Raw genomic sequence first — 17,079 nt, forward strand, 5'->3', positions numbered from 1 at the left:
TTTACATAAGTTTTAACCTCAAAATCTGCTAGGGTCGTGAAAACCAGTGGTCTTGGGAGCACTGTTATGTTTCTATCTGAGTACCTAAGGCCGTGATGGCTTTCTGAACTGGGATTTTCCAGCCGGCCTCTGTGCAGAGAGGAGTCCGCCTCAGGCCCTTTGGATTGCTGGGCCATTAATGATCTCTGTGCTGTGTTCTCAGTGTGTGTCCTGGCAGTTGGCGCCCTTGTTATTGCTGTCACCTTCAGCCCACTGTCCTGTTAGAGGGTTGAAGCCACAAAAACAGCCAAATGTTGTCCGGAAGGACAGTTGTTTGTCTATGCTCTTCCCTTGTCTCTTGTTAAAAAAAAGTTTGAGGATTGCGGGAGTTTTTGACCCTTGAGATATAAAAAAAGTGAGCCTGTTTGTCTTGACTTCTTATTTCTGGAATGCTCGGGCATGTCTCTTCAAGCGCTGGCTCTAGAAAATGTAGAACAGTATGTTGCAGGTGACTTCAGAAGACCAGTTTTTAAACTATTATCCAGTTGGCCTTGTTAGAAGTCAAGGCTGAATGCAGTTCAAAGGGCAATTAGGAATAAATTTCTTGTTGCCAGCCTGCATTTATTTAAATTTATTTTTTGAATAGGTAATACATTCACACAGTTGGGAATTCAAAAGCATGCACAATGAGCGTGCCTTCCTTCTGTCTTTGCCCCCTCCCCAGTGACCACAGTCTTAGCGGTTTCTCTGTGTTCTTGCAGAGATATTTTATACATATATAAGCAAATATGTGTGTGTGTACTCTCCTTCCCCCTTGTTTTACACAAGTGGTACTACATACACACTGGATATACACTGTCCAGCACCTTACTTTTTAAAACTACCAATAGGTCTTGGAGATTTTCCCATATTTATACAGAAAGAGCTTTCTTTTGTTTGTTTTTTTGAAAACTGTATTTTCCATTGTTTGTACTGCAGTATATTCGACCAGTCTCCTAGTGGCAGACATAGAGGTTTTCCTGGGTTTTTGCTATTATACCACACAGCCCGTGTCATCATTAAGGGCTCTCAGCAGTGCTGGAGGTGTGTCCTTCATTAGGTGAGAAGGGCCACGATCTAGTGTCCAAGTGGAGGGGTTGTCTGTGCTGGGGTCACAGGTGTTTTGTACACATAACAGGAGAGAAAGCAGTGCGTGGCCCAGATGCTGGTGGGTGGATAGATGTTGTAGTGGGAGCTTGTGGACTTTCTTTTATGATTGCTTCTCTTTTCTCACTGAAATAGAAAATAAGGTCATCAGCTAAAATTAAGAAAGGGATAATTGTTTGGGATGTTTGAAGTGACAAAAGGAAAGTATTCCCTAGGAGAGTGGGAAAGTGAATGAACTAGAGTAAAACAGTTGATTGCTGAGCACTCAGATCAGTGATCATAAATTAGAAGGGGACCAGTCAGCACAGCTGTGTGTTTCTCCAGCTGTATTCAGCTGTGTGAGTCCTGGCGTGAGTAATTGGAGAGTTGCATTTAGCCAGCATTGGAGTTTAGCCAAGTGACTTTTGTTCCTCTTACCACATAAAGTGGCTTATTTGAGGTTTAGTTGTCAGTGATCATGAACAGTGAAATCTCTTGGCAAGAGAATATAAATATTACAGATTTAGACCTGAGACGTTGGAGACTAGAGAGATTAAATTCTTGCTCCTGGTCTGCTGAAAGGAACCCTCTTGTGGCTTTCAGATTTCTGACTACATGATGCTGCCCGACACAGCCACCCTGTCAGAGCGGCTTCGAGTGTGTCTCCAGGAGGGCGATGAGAACCCACGGGACTTCACCACCCTCTTCGACCTGTCCATTTACCAGCTGGATACCACCTCCCTCCCCAAGGTCATCAAGTCAGTACCTGTGGCTCTCTGAGCTGCACTGCACTCCGTTCTGAGCATTTGGTTTGAAAACATGAGCCTGGGGACGAGAGGTAGAGTCATGGCAAACGTGGTTTGCAAAACGTTCTCAGATCTATGAAGAGATCGACAAAGACAGCTGGGATATTGCCGGAGTGGGGGGGGTGGGGGTAGGGGTGGGGGGGTGGGGTGGGTGTTGATGCAGATGAAAATGCCAGCATCATTAGCCCCAGCTGTGTTCCAGGCTCTGTATCAGGCATTCAGGGTGACCAGCTTACTCCCGTTTGCCCGCGACTTTCCTGGTTTTAGCACAGAGTCCCAGGTCCCAGGAACCCCTCAGTAAACCGAGGTGGTTGGTCACCCTGTAGGCACTCCACGCTGTTACTTCACTTAATACTTTCAGTCAGCCTGAGTTACCTGCCTTGTTTCCAGATGAGGAAACTGAGGTTTAAAGAGGCTAAGCTATTCTCCCAAGGTGGGAGCAGGGATTAAAGCCAGGCCTGAATGACTTTCAAGCCAGGGCTTTACCCTGTTTTCTTGCCCGTTTCTTGTTGTTGTTTGCCATCCCTGATGTCACAGACAGGGACTAACATTTCTCAGCATCTTTGGCCTGGCGTGGGATCTACATCTGGATGAACCAAAGGCTGAGGGTGGAGCTACAGATGACTGTCTAACTTCCTAGCCCTATACTTATGTTCAAGTTCAACGAAGACTTCCAGAGCTCTGTGTCAGGCACTATGCCTGAAGTTTATGGTTTTATGGAGAGGACAGACAAAAGCTGTGATGCAAGGTTATTATATTAATGTTGAATGGAAAATAGAACTAGAGGCCATGGGCACAATGAAGAAAGGGAATTTGATTCTGGCTGAGGTGAGCAGGTAAGACTCTATGAAAAAGGGGCCCACTTAGCCAGGCATTAACTATTTCAGCCAACATTTCTTGGGGGCCTCGTGTCTGTTTGGCACTGGGCTGGGTGTCGCACTTTAAGGGGTGAGGATTTCAGGAGGCAGGCGGGGATGCTGGGAGGGAGCATTCTGCAGTGATGTAGCTTATGTGAGCAAAGCCCTAGACATTCACATGTGCAGGCGTGCCCAGCCAAGGAAGGTTATTCCTAATTGCCATTTGCACTGCACTTAGCCTTGACTTCTAAGAAGGCCAACTTGGGGGCTGGCCCAGTGGTGCAGGGGTTAAGTTTGCACGTTCCACTTCTCGGTGGCCCAGGGTTCGTCAGTTCAGATCCTGGGTGCAGACATGGCACTGCTTGGCAAGCCATCCTGTGGTAGGCTTCCCACATATAAAGTAGAGGAAGATGGGCGCGGATGTTAGCTCAGGGCCAGGCTTTCTCAGCAGAAAAAGAGGAAGACTGGCAGTAGTTAGCTCAGGGCTAATCTTCCTCAAAAAAAAAAAAATGCCAACTTGGGGCTGGCCCCGTGGCCGAGTGGTTAAGTTCGTGCGCTCCGCTGCAGGCGGCCCAGTGTTTCATTGGTTCGAATCCTGGGCGCGGACATGGCACTGCTCATCAAAACCACGCTGAGGCAGCGTCCCACATACCACAACTAGAAGAATCCACAACGAAGAATATACAACTATGTACCGGGGGGGCTTTGGGGAGAAAAAGGAAATAATAAAATCTTTAAAAAAAAAAAAAAAAAAGCCAACTTGGTTGTTTAAAAATTGATCCTCTTAAGTCACCTGCAACATACTGTTCTACGTTCTCCAGCACCAGCACTTGAGGAGATACGCCTGCACATTACAGAAGGAAGAAGTCAAGACAACAGCCTGATTGCGGCTGGCCCTGTGGCCAAGTGGTTAAGTTCGCGTGCTCCGCTGCGGCGGCCCAGTGTTTCATCGGTTCGAATCCTGGGCGCGAACATGGCACCACTCATCAAGCCATGCTGAGGTGGCATCTCACATGCCACAACTAGAAGGACCCACAACTAAGAATATACAGCTATATGCTGGGGGGCTTTGAGGAGAAAAAGGAAAAAAAAAATCTTTAAAAAAAAAGACAACAGCCTGAGGCTCAGGGCAAGGGTCTAATTCAAAAATGAGGTCCTAGTAAAGACCTCTAGAGGAGGGACTTGATTGACTGTGTAATCCAGAGTCAACCAAAACAATTTCTTGCAGCAGTTTGTACAATTAATTGGAATAAAGAAAAAGTAGAAGTGAAGAAAGCCAGTCAGGAGGTGGTTGCAGCAGGTCAGGAGGGTTGAAAGGTGGAGTTAGGAAGAGTAGTAGTGTGCTTTCAAGAGATGTTTGGGAAGAAAGAATCACAAGACATGGGCCCTGGGAGGCTGTGATGGAGATGTCTGAGAGACGGATTACTCCTTGGGGATCTGAGCAACCGGTGATGCTGTTAACTGGCACAAAGCACGCAGGAAGAGGAGAGAAGTGAGTTCTGTTCCCGGCCCTCCCAATCTAAAGTGGCTGAGAGGTTTCCCTGTGAAGAGATGCAGGTGGAACCAGTGTAGACATGAAGGGGTCCAGATAAGGCAGTGAGGGAAGCTGTGGGAAGGGCAGGTGACACCCAGGGACAGAAGTAGAGTGGGAATTGAGCTCACACCAGGACCTCACAGCTGCCATTGCTTGAGAGGTAGGAGAAGAAGAGGCCCTGTGATAAGCTGGGGAAAAGCAGCTGGAGGGGCAGGATGGGGCCTGTGGGCAGCAGTGTCCCAGGACGCCAAGGGAGGAGGAAATGACACGGAAGCAAGGGGTCCAGAGATGGGCCCCGGGGCTCCTCCTCTGCAGTTCAGGGCTTTTCTCAGAGTAACAAAAGATACATCAGGCTGCTCCCCAAGCCGGCTGAGGTCCAACCACCTTCTGCCGTTTTGGCCTGCTGCTCTCTCGATGTGGTTTAGACCAGGCCACTGTGACGGCTCTGCAGTGTTGACCAGGGACTGACTGGAACTGTCTGCTATTTTAGAGTCAGCAGAGTCTTCAGTGGCTATTCTGGGGGCTTGGATGGCTCTTTTCATTGTATTTGTCTCTCGTACCACAGCAAAGGGCAGTAGTTACGGGCTGACGGTTTCTAGAGGTGCTCTTGGGTATTTTTATTTGCCAGTAACATCTTTTCAAGGCAAGTTCTCTTTTTTGAGTAAAATTCAGTTAGTCTTTAAATATTTGTGTGATCTATAGCGTGCTGCTCTGAAGTAACTTCATTTGCTGTCTGGTATTTATCGATGCCTGTGGGTGGGAGGTAGAGACACACAGTGTGGGGTCCCTGCCCTGAGATCATGGTCTGGTGGTTTGGGGATCGAGACACAGGATGATGAAAATGCAGGGTCAGAGGTCAGGCCAGAGTATTCTGGAAACACACAGCTTAGCTCCATTGCACAGATTTGTGTTGAGCGTTGGCATTTACTCTTCCCTTTTTCCTGTAAAGGACAGCTTTCTCAATTAGGTTTTCTTGGGTTTAAGATTAGTTTCTCCACTCATCCCACACCCCCATTAAGTACATATTGGCTCCTAGTAGGAGCAAGATGTGGCCAGGTGGTGAGCTGAGTGGAGAAAGGGAAGACAGTGGAATTTGTTTTATTATTAACACAAGGCTTGAGCACACTCAGCTCTGTCTGGGGACAGAGAACAGAACAGGCCTGCCTAGGCTGACCGAGGCCTGGGCTCGGCGGCTGGGTTCTGTGTGAGTGTGCAGGTGGTGGGACCTTGAGCTTAGAACTGCCCCTAATGACATTCTGCCTTCTCGGTAGACCGAGTCATGGAGCTTCTCAGGGGAGGGACTGGCCAGGTCTGAGTTCTGATCTTGCCTTTGTCGCTTCTCAACCACGTGACCTTGGGAAGCTGCTTCATCTCTCACCTGTTTCCTTGTCCCTAAGAGATTATTCCCACTGTCCACGGTTGTTTTGAGGATTAAATGAAATAAGTTTAAGTGCCCAGCACAGGGTCAGGTACAACACATCACATGCCGTAGGTGCTCAGTGAAAGTTATTTCTCTTCCCTCCATGGGGATATTCTGCTCATTCCTAGGGAAGCGTCTCCTTAAACCCCTGGGACTTGTGGAGGAGGTGACAGCAATAAACTCAGCTAATCACCTTTCTGCAGTCACAGACCTCTCCTCATACATAGAAGCAGGAATGAACTTTGTCCACACCTGTTGGCATTTGCTTGTTTAGCTTAATTTTGAAAGGCCAAAATGTGTATATGATTTAAATTGGGTGAGTATATTTTAATCTGCCTCATTCCCAGAGGCGTTCACCCAGCTTACAAAATTATGTACGATGCAAAAGAATAAAATAAATGAATGAGAGAATGGAGCCAAAGGGGAAGCCACAATCTAAAAATAACCCAAGGGTAAGACCAGCACTTACCTCTGTAAACTCATTTTGGCCACTCTCCCTCCACTGGAGCCTGCTGCTCTGTGAAAATGCCTAGCACTCTTTTCTCTGTTCTCCTTGCTCTTGCCTCTGCATGGGACTCCGCCTCCCCTCCTCCCTCCACTTCTCTGACCAGCTGCATTCTCTGCCCCCTCCCTGTCTATCCCTCTCTCCTGATTTGCTTTTCTTTGTGATGCTTATTAATACCTGGCAGCTTGGGTTTGTTTATTGTGTGTCTCTCCTCCACTGGAATGTAAGTTCCACAAAGGCCTGCCTTGGTCTCTTTTTTTCATTGTTGCTGTACTCCTGGTGTATAAACCTGCCTGGTACATAGTCAATTTTCAGTAAACAATTTTTGAGTGAATGAGCACTCAGAAGTGCATATTATACAGATCTGTACAGTTGCCAGAAGGAGAAGCAGACTTCAGGTTTGACACCTGTCTTCTGATGGTGAAAACAAATAAGGAAACACAGTGAGTTACAAGATTCAGTGTCCATTGGGTAAGAACAAAAAGCCTATTTAGGAGAAGCCTGATTAGAAACTTGAAAGAAATTTCCCTCTCAGTTCTCCATAGTCATGCCGTACGATACGGTAGATTCCTGGAAGGATCATTACATTCCACGTAACAACGCGTTCTGGGTGTTTTCTGCAGCAGCGCTGAACCTCCTGACTCGATGGAGAAGAGCAGTGTGTGCGGTCAGACGTGCTCTGCCGCAGCCTCATCTTGCTCTCTGCTTTTCTGTCTTATTAACACAGGGCTCATGAACAGCTAAATGTGAAACATGAACCTCTCCAGCTTATCCAACCTCAGTTTGAGACGCCGCTGCCAGCCCTTCAGCCAGCGGTGAGTAGGTGTGCTTCGGGGTCCCCGCTGCAGAACGCCCCCTGTGGCCCTTCCCTCACCAGCTGGGCCCCTCACTTGGATCCCTCCATATGCCATTGGTGGCACTCCTCATGGAGTTACATTTCTCTGGCTCTAAACATGCACAGAGACCAAATCTACTAATATTCTATAGGGACTTCCATTTGGTGTAGTTCCCAACTGAGAAATCAAGGGTGTGACTTTTCTGTTAAACATCTCCCACCTTGTTGGGTTGGAGTGTATATATGAGAATTCTGGTTAAAAAGGAGGAACAGCATTGTACTGCAGCTTTCCAAGTAGCAGGCACTCAGAAGCATAGCACAGTTCTAACAGCGGGGGGATAGCCATGTGTGTATAGGTTATTTTTCAACATTCCAGTCCAGCATTAACTCAACTTCCTTCAAAATTGTCTTATCCCACCACATTAGGGAATGTTAGGAGCCAGCTGGCTTCATCTTGGTAGCTTCAAATTGGCCATGGTGGAAGTATTTACATCACAGAAAATGACAAATGCTACAGATTAAGCTTTTTGTTATGTTTTGAGAGCTGACAGTTAAACATTTATCCGCACACCACTGGTTCATACCTGCAAATTCTGGCTCCAAGTTCAGCACTTTCTACACTAATCTACATCTGCTTCCCCAGTTTCTGTCCCTAAAGAACTCATGATTAAATGAAAAACAAGTTGTACAAATAAGCCTAATAAGCCCCAAGCTTTGTGTCCTTGCATGAGTTAATGGGCACTGGTATTTCAGCTTGGTCAGTGTAGTTAGAGCTGGTTCTGCTTGGTTTACAGTGGGCTAGTCGTGGTGCCTGATATGGTCTAGTGGGTTAGGGCGTTTGGGTGCTTCCTCCAAGGAAGCGCTGAGTTGGCCTCCCGTTTCCCTTATGTCTCAGCACCGTCAGTTACAGCTTTGGATATGCTCTTTCATGAAAGACCTTATTTCCTTTTAGGTTTTCCCTCCTAGTTTCAGAGAATTACCACCTCCTCCACTGGAGCTGTTTGACTTAGATGAGACGTTCTCCTCTGAGAAGGCACGGCTTGCTCAGATTACCAATAAGTGTAAGTTTTGCCAAATTTTTGTTTCTTTTGTTGAGTTTTATTTAACTGTAAACTTTTGAGATTTGCCATGAGAGAAAGCTTAGAGTTTGTTTAGGGAGAACAAAATATGAACAGGAGTATAAAATCACAGTTCTTGTTTATTTCCTATAAAGGATGTTCATTGTTTCTCTTGAGGCCAGTTAGCCTAGTGAGTTAAAATATGATGCTAAGCAGAAGCCAAGGTCTCAGCTTTAATCCCTGTAGGTCTTTAGTTCTGACCTATTGAGTGACTGCAGGATGAATTCTGATCCTGGCTGCCATTTAGCAAATCTGGATCATTGGTCATAGGAGCAGTTAAATAAGAAAATTTAGTCAGGGCCAAAGAATTATAGAGACTTCAAAATTGGAAGGGATCCTAGTGAGAGTCAAGTGTGCCCCCCACGACATGTGGATGAGGAAATGAGGCCCCAAGCCACAGCTGCATGGTGAGCGGTACTCCTGGCTCTTGGCCCAGTGCTCCTCCTGACATGCACTGCCTCCAGCACAGCAAATGGGCCTGTACACATGTGCTCAGAGGCATAAAATTACCATTCTTTTAGAGGCAGTGACCCCACTCCTGGAAATCCAATCTAAGAAGATAAATGAAGGTACACAGATGACTACTACATTATTTATTTTAAAAATAAAATACAATTGGGAATAGCCTTAGTGTTTATTAGCAGGGGAATGGTAGTAAATTGTGCCATATTCAACTGATGGAACAACATGTAGTCATTATAAAGGTTAACAAAGGCCAAGGAGTGACACTGATAGAATTTAAGTGAGAATCCTAAAGGAAGCAAGCAGATATAAAACTGCATGTACAGTGGGATCCCAACTATGTGAACATCTGTATGTGCCCAAAGACCAGAAAGGAGTATGCAAAAATGAAAAGAGTTCAGTGTATGGGGTCAGCCCCATGGCCGAGCGGTTAAGTTCACACGCTCTGCTTAGGTGGCCCAGGGTTTCACTGGTTCGGATCCTGGGCGGGACATGGCACTGCTCATCAAGCCATGCTGAGGTGGCATCCCACATAACACAGCCAGAGGGACCCACAACTAAAAATATACAACTATGTACTGGGGGGCTTTGGGGAAGAAAAAAGTAAAAATAAAATCTTAAAAAAAAAAAAAGAGTTCAGTGTAAAACACCTTTACTGCGTCTCTGTTCTGTGCCAGGCACTGTGGTAGGTGCTGGGCAATCAAAAATGAGCAGGACAGAGTGATTAGTCCAGTAGGAATAATAGACCTGTGAAGGATCAGTTGCTTTTCTAGCAATTTATCCTACAGAAATCCTTGTAGAAATGCAAAACAAAAAAGATACAGCTATAGAGATATTAATTGTAGCATTTGAAAAATAGGCAGCAGTCTAATGGGCCATCAGTAGGGGGACTGGTTAAAAATATATAAAATAAAGTGGAATATTATCAATCTGTTGAAAGATACAGAGCATAAGCTTTGAGATGGAATTTCCATTTTATATCATTAAATGATGAAGGCAACTTACAGAACTATTATAGTGTGATGCCATTTTTTACACATATGTAAATATGTAGGCATACGTGGCAGTAATTACCCTAGGTAGAATTGCGGGGGATAGAGCTAGGGCGAGAGATTTTTGCAGCTGTATCGTTTGAATATTTTAATTAAAAACTTACATTTCTATCATAACTTTAGAAACTCAGAGGGAAAAAAAGAAATTACAGTATAGTGTAAGACGGGCAGTAATGGCTATCCATCCTCGATATAGGGCTGCTGGGGATACCTTCACAGGGATATGTTGTTGGTGGAATTATGGGTGATTTTTTTCTTTCATATATATATATTTTTTTTTTTAAAGCTTTTATTTTTTCCTTTTTCTCCCCAAAGCCCCCCGGTACATATCTGTATATTCTTAGTTGTGGGTCCTTCTAGTTGTGGCATGTGGAACGCCGCCTCAGCATGGTCTGATGAGCAGTGCCATGTCCGCGCCCAGGATTCGAACTGACAAAACACTGGGCCGCCTGCAGCGGAGCACGCGAACTTAATCACTTGGCCAGGGGGCCAGCCCCTGGGTGATTTTTTTCTTAATTTCCTGTCCTATAATATTGCTCTAATAAATATTATTTAACATAGCCGTATGCCCTTCTTATAGTGGTCCTCACTGCATTCAGAGAATGGTAATTTGATCTCCTACTGGATGCTCCTGTTCTTTGCATTGTAGGAATGCTGGATCTGGGAATAGGAAAGCCAGAACCAGTCCAGCTTTATTCTAATTAGGAATGTCACCCTTTTGTCCTAATTTATAAAAGCAGCACATCAGAGATCTCTACAGTTTGTCACTGTTTAAGTCCTTTGGTCACATTACCCTAGGAAGAGGTGAGTGGTCTTGAGAGATGTAGGAACCTGACGGGAGGGATTCCTAAACCACAGTAAGTCTGTACTTGGGGAAGGGCAGAAGTCAAGGGTTAATCTAACTGCCCCAACTGTACTTAGGTACTGAAGAAGACCTGGAATTCTACGTCAGGAAGTGTGGTGACATTCTCGGAGTAACCAATAAACTACCAAAGGACCAACAAGATGCCAAACATATCCTCGAGCACATCTTCTTCCAAGTGGTGGAGTTCAAGAAACTGAACCAGGTACAGAGCACAGAAGGCTCAATAAAGCGGGAGCCCTTCAAGTGGTGGGATCATCCATAAACCAGACTTCTCGTGTTTTATGTCATTCATTCATTCTGCAAGTAATTTGTTAAGTATCTGCTAGGTGAACAAAACAGACAAAGATCCCTGCACTTATGGAACTTACATTCTAGCTGGAGAAGGCAGACAGTAAACATAATATATAAGTAAATCACACAGTCTGCCGGAAGATGTTAAGCAAGTAGAGCAGGGTAAGAGGGATCAAGTGTGCTGACTGTGGCAGCATGAAACAGGGTGGTCAGGGTAGGCCTCACTACAAAGCTGATATTAGAGCAAAGACCTGAAGGTGCTGAGGGATTTAGCCATGTAAACAGCTGGGGGACGAGTGTCCCAGGCAGAGGGAAGGCCTGTGCAAAGTCCCTGAGGCTGGGCTCTGCCTGGCATGTTTGAGGAACAGGAGTGCCAGTGTGGCTGGAGAGAATGGAGCAAAGGATAGAGCAGTGGGACATGAGATCAGCACCATATATTAGCGATCATTTTTCTGGGGCCTGCCCAGTGGCGCAGCAGTTAAGTTCACACATTCTGCTTTGGCCGCATGGGGTTTGCCAGTTTGGATCCCGGGTGTGGACCTATGCACCGCTTGTCAAGTCATGCTGTGGCAGGCATCCCACATATAAAGTAGAGGAAGATGGGCATGGATGTTAGCTCAGGACCAGTCTTCCTCAGCCAAAAAAGAGGAGGATTGGCAGCAGATGTTAGCTCTGGGTTAATCTTTCTCAAAAAAAAAAAAAGAAAAAAGAAATCATTTTTCTCTGGACTGAGGACCAAGAACTTTAAAATTTTGCCTGGCCTTTGGTTTTTCTGTTCCTTGACAGGATTTCTAAAATTAAATGCCCCATCACTGTTGGTAAATGGGCATTCATGTGTTACTGATGGGAGAATAAATTGGTTCCACTTTTCTGGAGATATTTTTTATAATGTTATTCAAAAGCCCTAAAAATGTATATACCTTTGACCCAGCAATTCTAATCCTCAGAATCTGTCTTAATAATATCCTGAATGTATGTAAATTTACCAACCAGGATGCTCAGTGCAGCATTGTTTTTAACAGAAGGAAAATCTTCATCAGTAGAGAACTGGTTAAATATCTAGGGTGTATCCATAAGATGAAAGATGTTTTAGAAGAGGGGCCAGCCCGGTGGCATAGTGGTTAAGTTTGCACACTCCACTTTGGTAGCCTGGGGTTCATGGGTTCAGATCCCAGGCATGGACCTACAACCACTCATCAAGCCATGCTGTGGTGGCATCCCACATACAAAATAGAGGAAGATTGGCACAGATGTTAGCTCAGGGCTAATCTTCCTCATCAAAAAAAAAAAAAAAGTTTTAGAAGAATATTTAAGGACTCAGGAAGGCATTCATGATACGGTAAATGGGGGTGGGAGGCCTATAAAACAGAATAAAGAGAGATTGTCTTTTTTTTTTTTCTTCCTGAGGAAGATTAGCCCTGAGCTAACTACTGCCAATCTTCCTCTTTTTGCTGAGGCAGACTGGCCCTGAGCTAACATCCATGCCCATCTTCCTCTACTTTATATGTGGGACACCTACCACAGCATGGCTTTTGCCAAACGGTGCCATGTCCGCACCCGGGATCTGAACTGGTGATCCCCAGGCCGCCAATAAGCAGAACATGCGAACTTAACCGCTGTGCTACCAGGCTGGCCCCCTCCGTTTTTCATATATTATGGAATTAGGATTTTAGATGCTGAGTGGAAAGACCAGTTAGGGTGTGTCTACTGCCACGGGGCTGGCTCTGCTGGGTACTCATACTGAATGCCTCATATGTGCCAGGCATGGTGTAGATGTCGGGGCTATGGCAGTGAACAAGATAAATGCAGTCCTTGTTGTCTCTCTCAGCTCCATGCAGTGGGGGAGACAGGAGCATATGGGAAATTACAGTGCTTGGAGATAAGTGCCATGAAGGGAACCCAGAGGCGAGGCATTGATATAGCTGCTTAGCACTGAAATGTGGGCTGGGGGCTTAGGTAGATTCCCGACAGTACCTACCCTGGTGGCAAGGGAGGGACAGGCCCCCAAGGCCAAGGTAAGAAGCCTGGTATGGTCTTCACATCAGTGCCTCCAACTGCATTTGCTCCCTACTCATGGTGGGTGGTGCATAGTGGTCAAAAGCATGCTGTCTACTAGTGAAAACTTGATCCTTGGGCTGGATTCAACCTTACCGCCAGAGGTTACCTATGTGTCCCAATTAGTGATAATTCAGAATCTCTAATCAGAGTCCAAAACCCTAAAGAGTTCACATTTCAGGCTTTGTACTGAAATACTAAAATTCTGTCTTATTCCCTCATCCAGGAACATGATGTTGATACAAGTGAAACGGCATTCCAGAATAATTTCTGAGGACCATGCCTCTTGAAGCATTTTCTGCCTCCTTATTCTCTCTTTGTAAACTATTTTTTAATTGTTCCCCATTGCTTATCAAAATTTTCTATACACTCTTTCCTCTGTGAGCTCTGGAAGGCCTATGCATCTTCTGTAGTGCCCAGATAGGTACAACATTTCTAACTTACAAGATCTTTATGTAAGATACATTCCATTTTTTAAAATTAAATCTGATTGAATCTACTTTTATAATTTATGAAATGGTCTTTCATTGAAGTCTTTTCTTTCGACTCCTGTTCTGGATTTGAATTTCTTTTATCAAAGATAAATAACTCTCAAGCTTGTTGTGAATACTGTACAGTTCTTGGACTAGTTCAAAAGGATACAAAACAAACAACCCGCACCGTCTGTCTGCCCCACCATACCTGATGAAAAAGATAAAATCCTAAACACACACCTTCCTCACATAGATTACTCACCCCTTCATCTCCCAGCTGCTTACAGGACACAACCATCTGGAGGCTTTACTTTGTCACACTTTGTCCCCCTCCTCTGAGCTCCTAAAGCACTCAAGTCTAATATAATGCAGGGCAAAATGTGATCATCTGTCCCAAGGACAACGGGAGAGACTACCTGCTTGAATGGGGCAGCTGATGTGGAAATGCACAGCAGTGTACTAAATACACTGGGTACCAGCTTTGGGGAACCCTGAAAGAGAGAAGATTGCAGAGCCACTGCCAGTGTGTAAGGGATGTGGCACAACGGAAAAGCTTAGCTGGTGGGTTCTATAAAGATGGGAACTGCGGAAGGAAGGCCATTTCGGGAGGGAGTGTGGTACCCAAGAGGAAGTAACAAGGATGTGGACTAAGGTGCTGTTATAGGAAAGGTGGCATTTTGAAATAGGTTTGGTCTGGAGGTTGAAGGTCAGATTGGCAAGATTTTGAGCCTGATTGCCTGGGACAGTGGTGGAGCTATTAGAAGGTGGGGATTCTGAAGGGTGAGCTGTTTTGGGTGAACATAAGAATCCAATTGAGATGATGGCCATTCATACAAGTGGAAATAACCAGTAAATAGCTGGAAATCCCTGAGGCTTAGAAAATATGTCCAGTCTCAAAATCTGATTTGTTCACATAGAAATTGATAATTGGGGGCTGGCCTCAGTGGCCAAGTGGTTAAGAAGTTTGCGTGCTCCACTTCGGCGGCCCAGGGTTTCACTGGTTTGGATCCTGGGCGCAGACATGGCACCGCTTGTCAGGCCATGCTGAGGTGGCATCCCACATGCCAACTAGAAGGACCCACAACTAAGAATATACAACTATGTACCGGGGGGCTTTGGAGAGAAAAAGGAAAAAAAAAATCTTAAAAAAAATAGTGAAAGTACCAGTCCTAGCAGATAACAGCATAAAAATAACTTGGAGATTCTATTTGTTGAATTCAAATACATCTCTGATGGGAGAACCTTTAGTATCCAAATGAAGAGGAGATAACATTAGAAAAGGGAGATACCAGTCAGCGAGAAAACGTCTGTCCTCTCCCCAAGAGCAAGGAGGAAAGTTTGTGGCATCTTAGTTTCATAGATCTGCTTTGTGGCTTTTGCTAAGTTACTTCTTATTTGTAAAACAAAATAAAGGTGTTCAAATTCTGTTCCCTAAAAGGTGCTAGAGCGCCACAAATGCCTTAATTAAATTTAATTTTTAAAAAGTTTTAATTAAAAATTTAACTAGATAATACCTGAGCACGAACTTAAGAATACTGAAGAGGAAGAATTTCACCCTCTTCAGCCATTCAGCTGCCCTTTCTGCAACCAACGTTAGCAACTTCTTCCGCTGCCTTCAAGACGCAGGAAGAAATATATACTCTAAAAAGAGTAACAAATCTTGCTCATACCAAGTTTTAACAGGAAGCCTACTAATGTTTCATCCTAGGGCTGCGCTCTTGCCACTCACAATCTAATCGCGGAGAGAATTAACCTCGCAAGAGTCGCAAACGGTGACAAGTAGCATGAAGGACACTTGCCGTGTTAGGAGCTTGTCCGGGGCTGTTGACCCGCACGGGGGGTCAAGGACGGCTGGAGGCAAACGGGGGTCAACAGGGCCCTTAATGTCGGAGGCCGGCGACGGACTCGCCCCGCTCCCTCTCATCCCCTGGGCCTTCTTTTCATCCGTCCTCCGCACGACCCCAAACAGCAGGCGCCGGGGTACACCTCCAGGGGCGATGACTCCGAAGGCGCGGGGCTGACCCGAGCGGCCGGCGAGGAAGCAGCGCCGGGCCAGACTGCCAGGGCACCACAACCCAGCAGCCGAGATCCCAGCGACCCCCAAGCGCAGGCGCCCCCGGTGACGTCGGGCGGCGCGACTCCCGCCATGCCTCGCGCGGCGCTGGAGCCGGGGCGCGCGCCCCAAAGTGGGCGCTGTGTGTCTCCAGGCTCGGGCCCCGCGGTCAGAGTACTTGGGGCCCTTGGCCTCGGTTTACACGGGTTGCGCCTCGAAACAGGTCACGTCACTTGCTTCGGGTTACCGCGGGCAGCGAGAGACTGCCAGGTAGATTCCAAAGACCGATTTTCTCTCTCCGTCTTCACAGAGGAGGGTGATGATTCCGTCAAGCGCGGCCTTGGGGCCTGGCCGGCCTGTGCAGTCGCTTCCCACTGGCTTAGGGACGAGGTTTTGGCGTTTATCGGCGGGTCCCTCCGTGACTTTTTGCCCGAACTCCCTAACCCGCGAGTCCTTCCCTGCTTGATTGCTGAACTGCAAGTGGCCACGTTACAAGAGGAAGAACTAAGTGTTTGCAAAAGCTGGTGCCCCAGAAAGCCCAGAGTGGAGCTTAGGGGTGTGGGCTAGACGTGGTGTATGTATATGGTAACCCAGGGTCCCGGCACTCATCTCAGAGCCTCATCTCCCTCATCAGGAACACAAGAGATTTGGATTAGATGGTTTCCAGGAGACCAAATTCTCACCCTTTGCAACTGCATAATTGAGGGCACAGCCGGGGCTGACATGAGCGCCAAGAAGCCCAGGCGAGATTGATTGCCCTGTCCTGTGATCAGTGACCTCACACTTCTCCCAGTGATTGAAGTGGGATCCCTAAAGTCACACAAATGGAACATAACCATCACTCCCTAAAACTTCCTTGTGTCTCTTTGTAATCCCTTTTTCACAACCAGTGTTACTTTAGATTGGTTCTGTCGCTATAGATTGGTTTGCAATTTCCAGACTTGTGTATGAATGGGATTATACAGTATGTACTCTTTGCCTTCTTTCAACATAATTATTTAGAGATTCGTATTGTGTCAGTGTCTTTTTTATGGCTGAGTAGTATTCCACTGTATGGAAAAATTTGTTTTATATCTACAATTTCTTCATCCAGTCTCCTGTTGATGGATGTTTGGGTTGTTTCCAGTTTGGGCCATTACAAATAAAGCTATGTAAAAATCTCTGTATGGACATATGCATTCATTTTTATTGGAATGGCTGGGTCATATGGTAGATGTATATGTTAAATTTTTAAGAAACTACTGAACTGTTTCCCAAAGTGGTTGTACAATTTTACATTCCCACCAGGAGTATTTGAGAATTCTGATTGCTCCCCATCTTCACCAGCATTTGATACGATTAGTCTTTTTAATTTTAGCTGTACTAATAGGTGTGTAAATCTCGTGGTTTTAATTTGCATTTCTTTAATGAGATGATATTGAGCTTCTTTTCATGTGCTTTTGCTACTGAATATATTTTGAAGGTAGAGTTTGAGAGTAGAGCCTATAGAATTTGCAGAAGGATCAGATAAGTGATGAGAGAGAAGAGTCAAGAATGACATCAACTCTGGTCAATCCTTGAGTACTTCCTAATATTCCTTCTCCCTGACATGCACTGGCTATTCCCTCTGCCTGAACCACCGTTCCCCACATTGGCCACCTTGCAAAGTC

At 45.7% G+C, this 17,079-nt stretch overlaps 1 protein-coding gene and 1 long non-coding RNA gene across 4 annotated transcripts in view; one reads left to right on the plus strand and one right to left on the minus strand.

Annotated features, from left to right (window-relative positions):
• IFT52 (intraflagellar transport 52) overlaps positions 1 to 13,403 on the plus strand; it is a 32,387-nt gene extending 18,984 nt beyond the window's left edge. For all 3 annotated transcript variants that reach the window (XM_008515787.2, XM_070589280.1, XM_070589279.1), the window contains 5 exons: positions 1,708 to 1,862; positions 6,954 to 7,041; positions 8,014 to 8,122; positions 10,615 to 10,760; positions 13,131 to 13,403. In XM_008515787.2, coding sequence (XP_008514009.2) covers positions 1,708 to 1,862; positions 6,954 to 7,041; positions 8,014 to 8,122; positions 10,615 to 10,760; positions 13,131 to 13,178 — 546 coding nt within the window. In that variant the 3' untranslated portion in view covers positions 13,179 to 13,403. The remainder of the gene's footprint in view (positions 1 to 1,707; positions 1,863 to 6,953; positions 7,042 to 8,013; positions 8,123 to 10,614; positions 10,761 to 13,130) is intronic.
• On the minus strand, positions 596 to 15,513 carry LOC103548156 (uncharacterized). The gene is made up of 3 exons (XR_544184.2): positions 15,177 to 15,513; positions 1,871 to 1,929; positions 596 to 1,251 (listed from the first exon to the last, which is right to left on the minus strand). It is a non-coding gene; the product is annotated as an uncharacterized lncRNA (long non-coding RNA).
• Positions 15,514 to 17,079: the final 1,566 nt, after the last annotated feature.

Source organism: Equus przewalskii, chromosome 21, assembly GCF_037783145.1.
Source record: "Equus przewalskii isolate Varuska chromosome 21, EquPr2, whole genome shotgun sequence".
Lineage (NCBI taxonomy): Eukaryota > Metazoa > Chordata > Mammalia > Perissodactyla > Equidae > Equus > Equus przewalskii.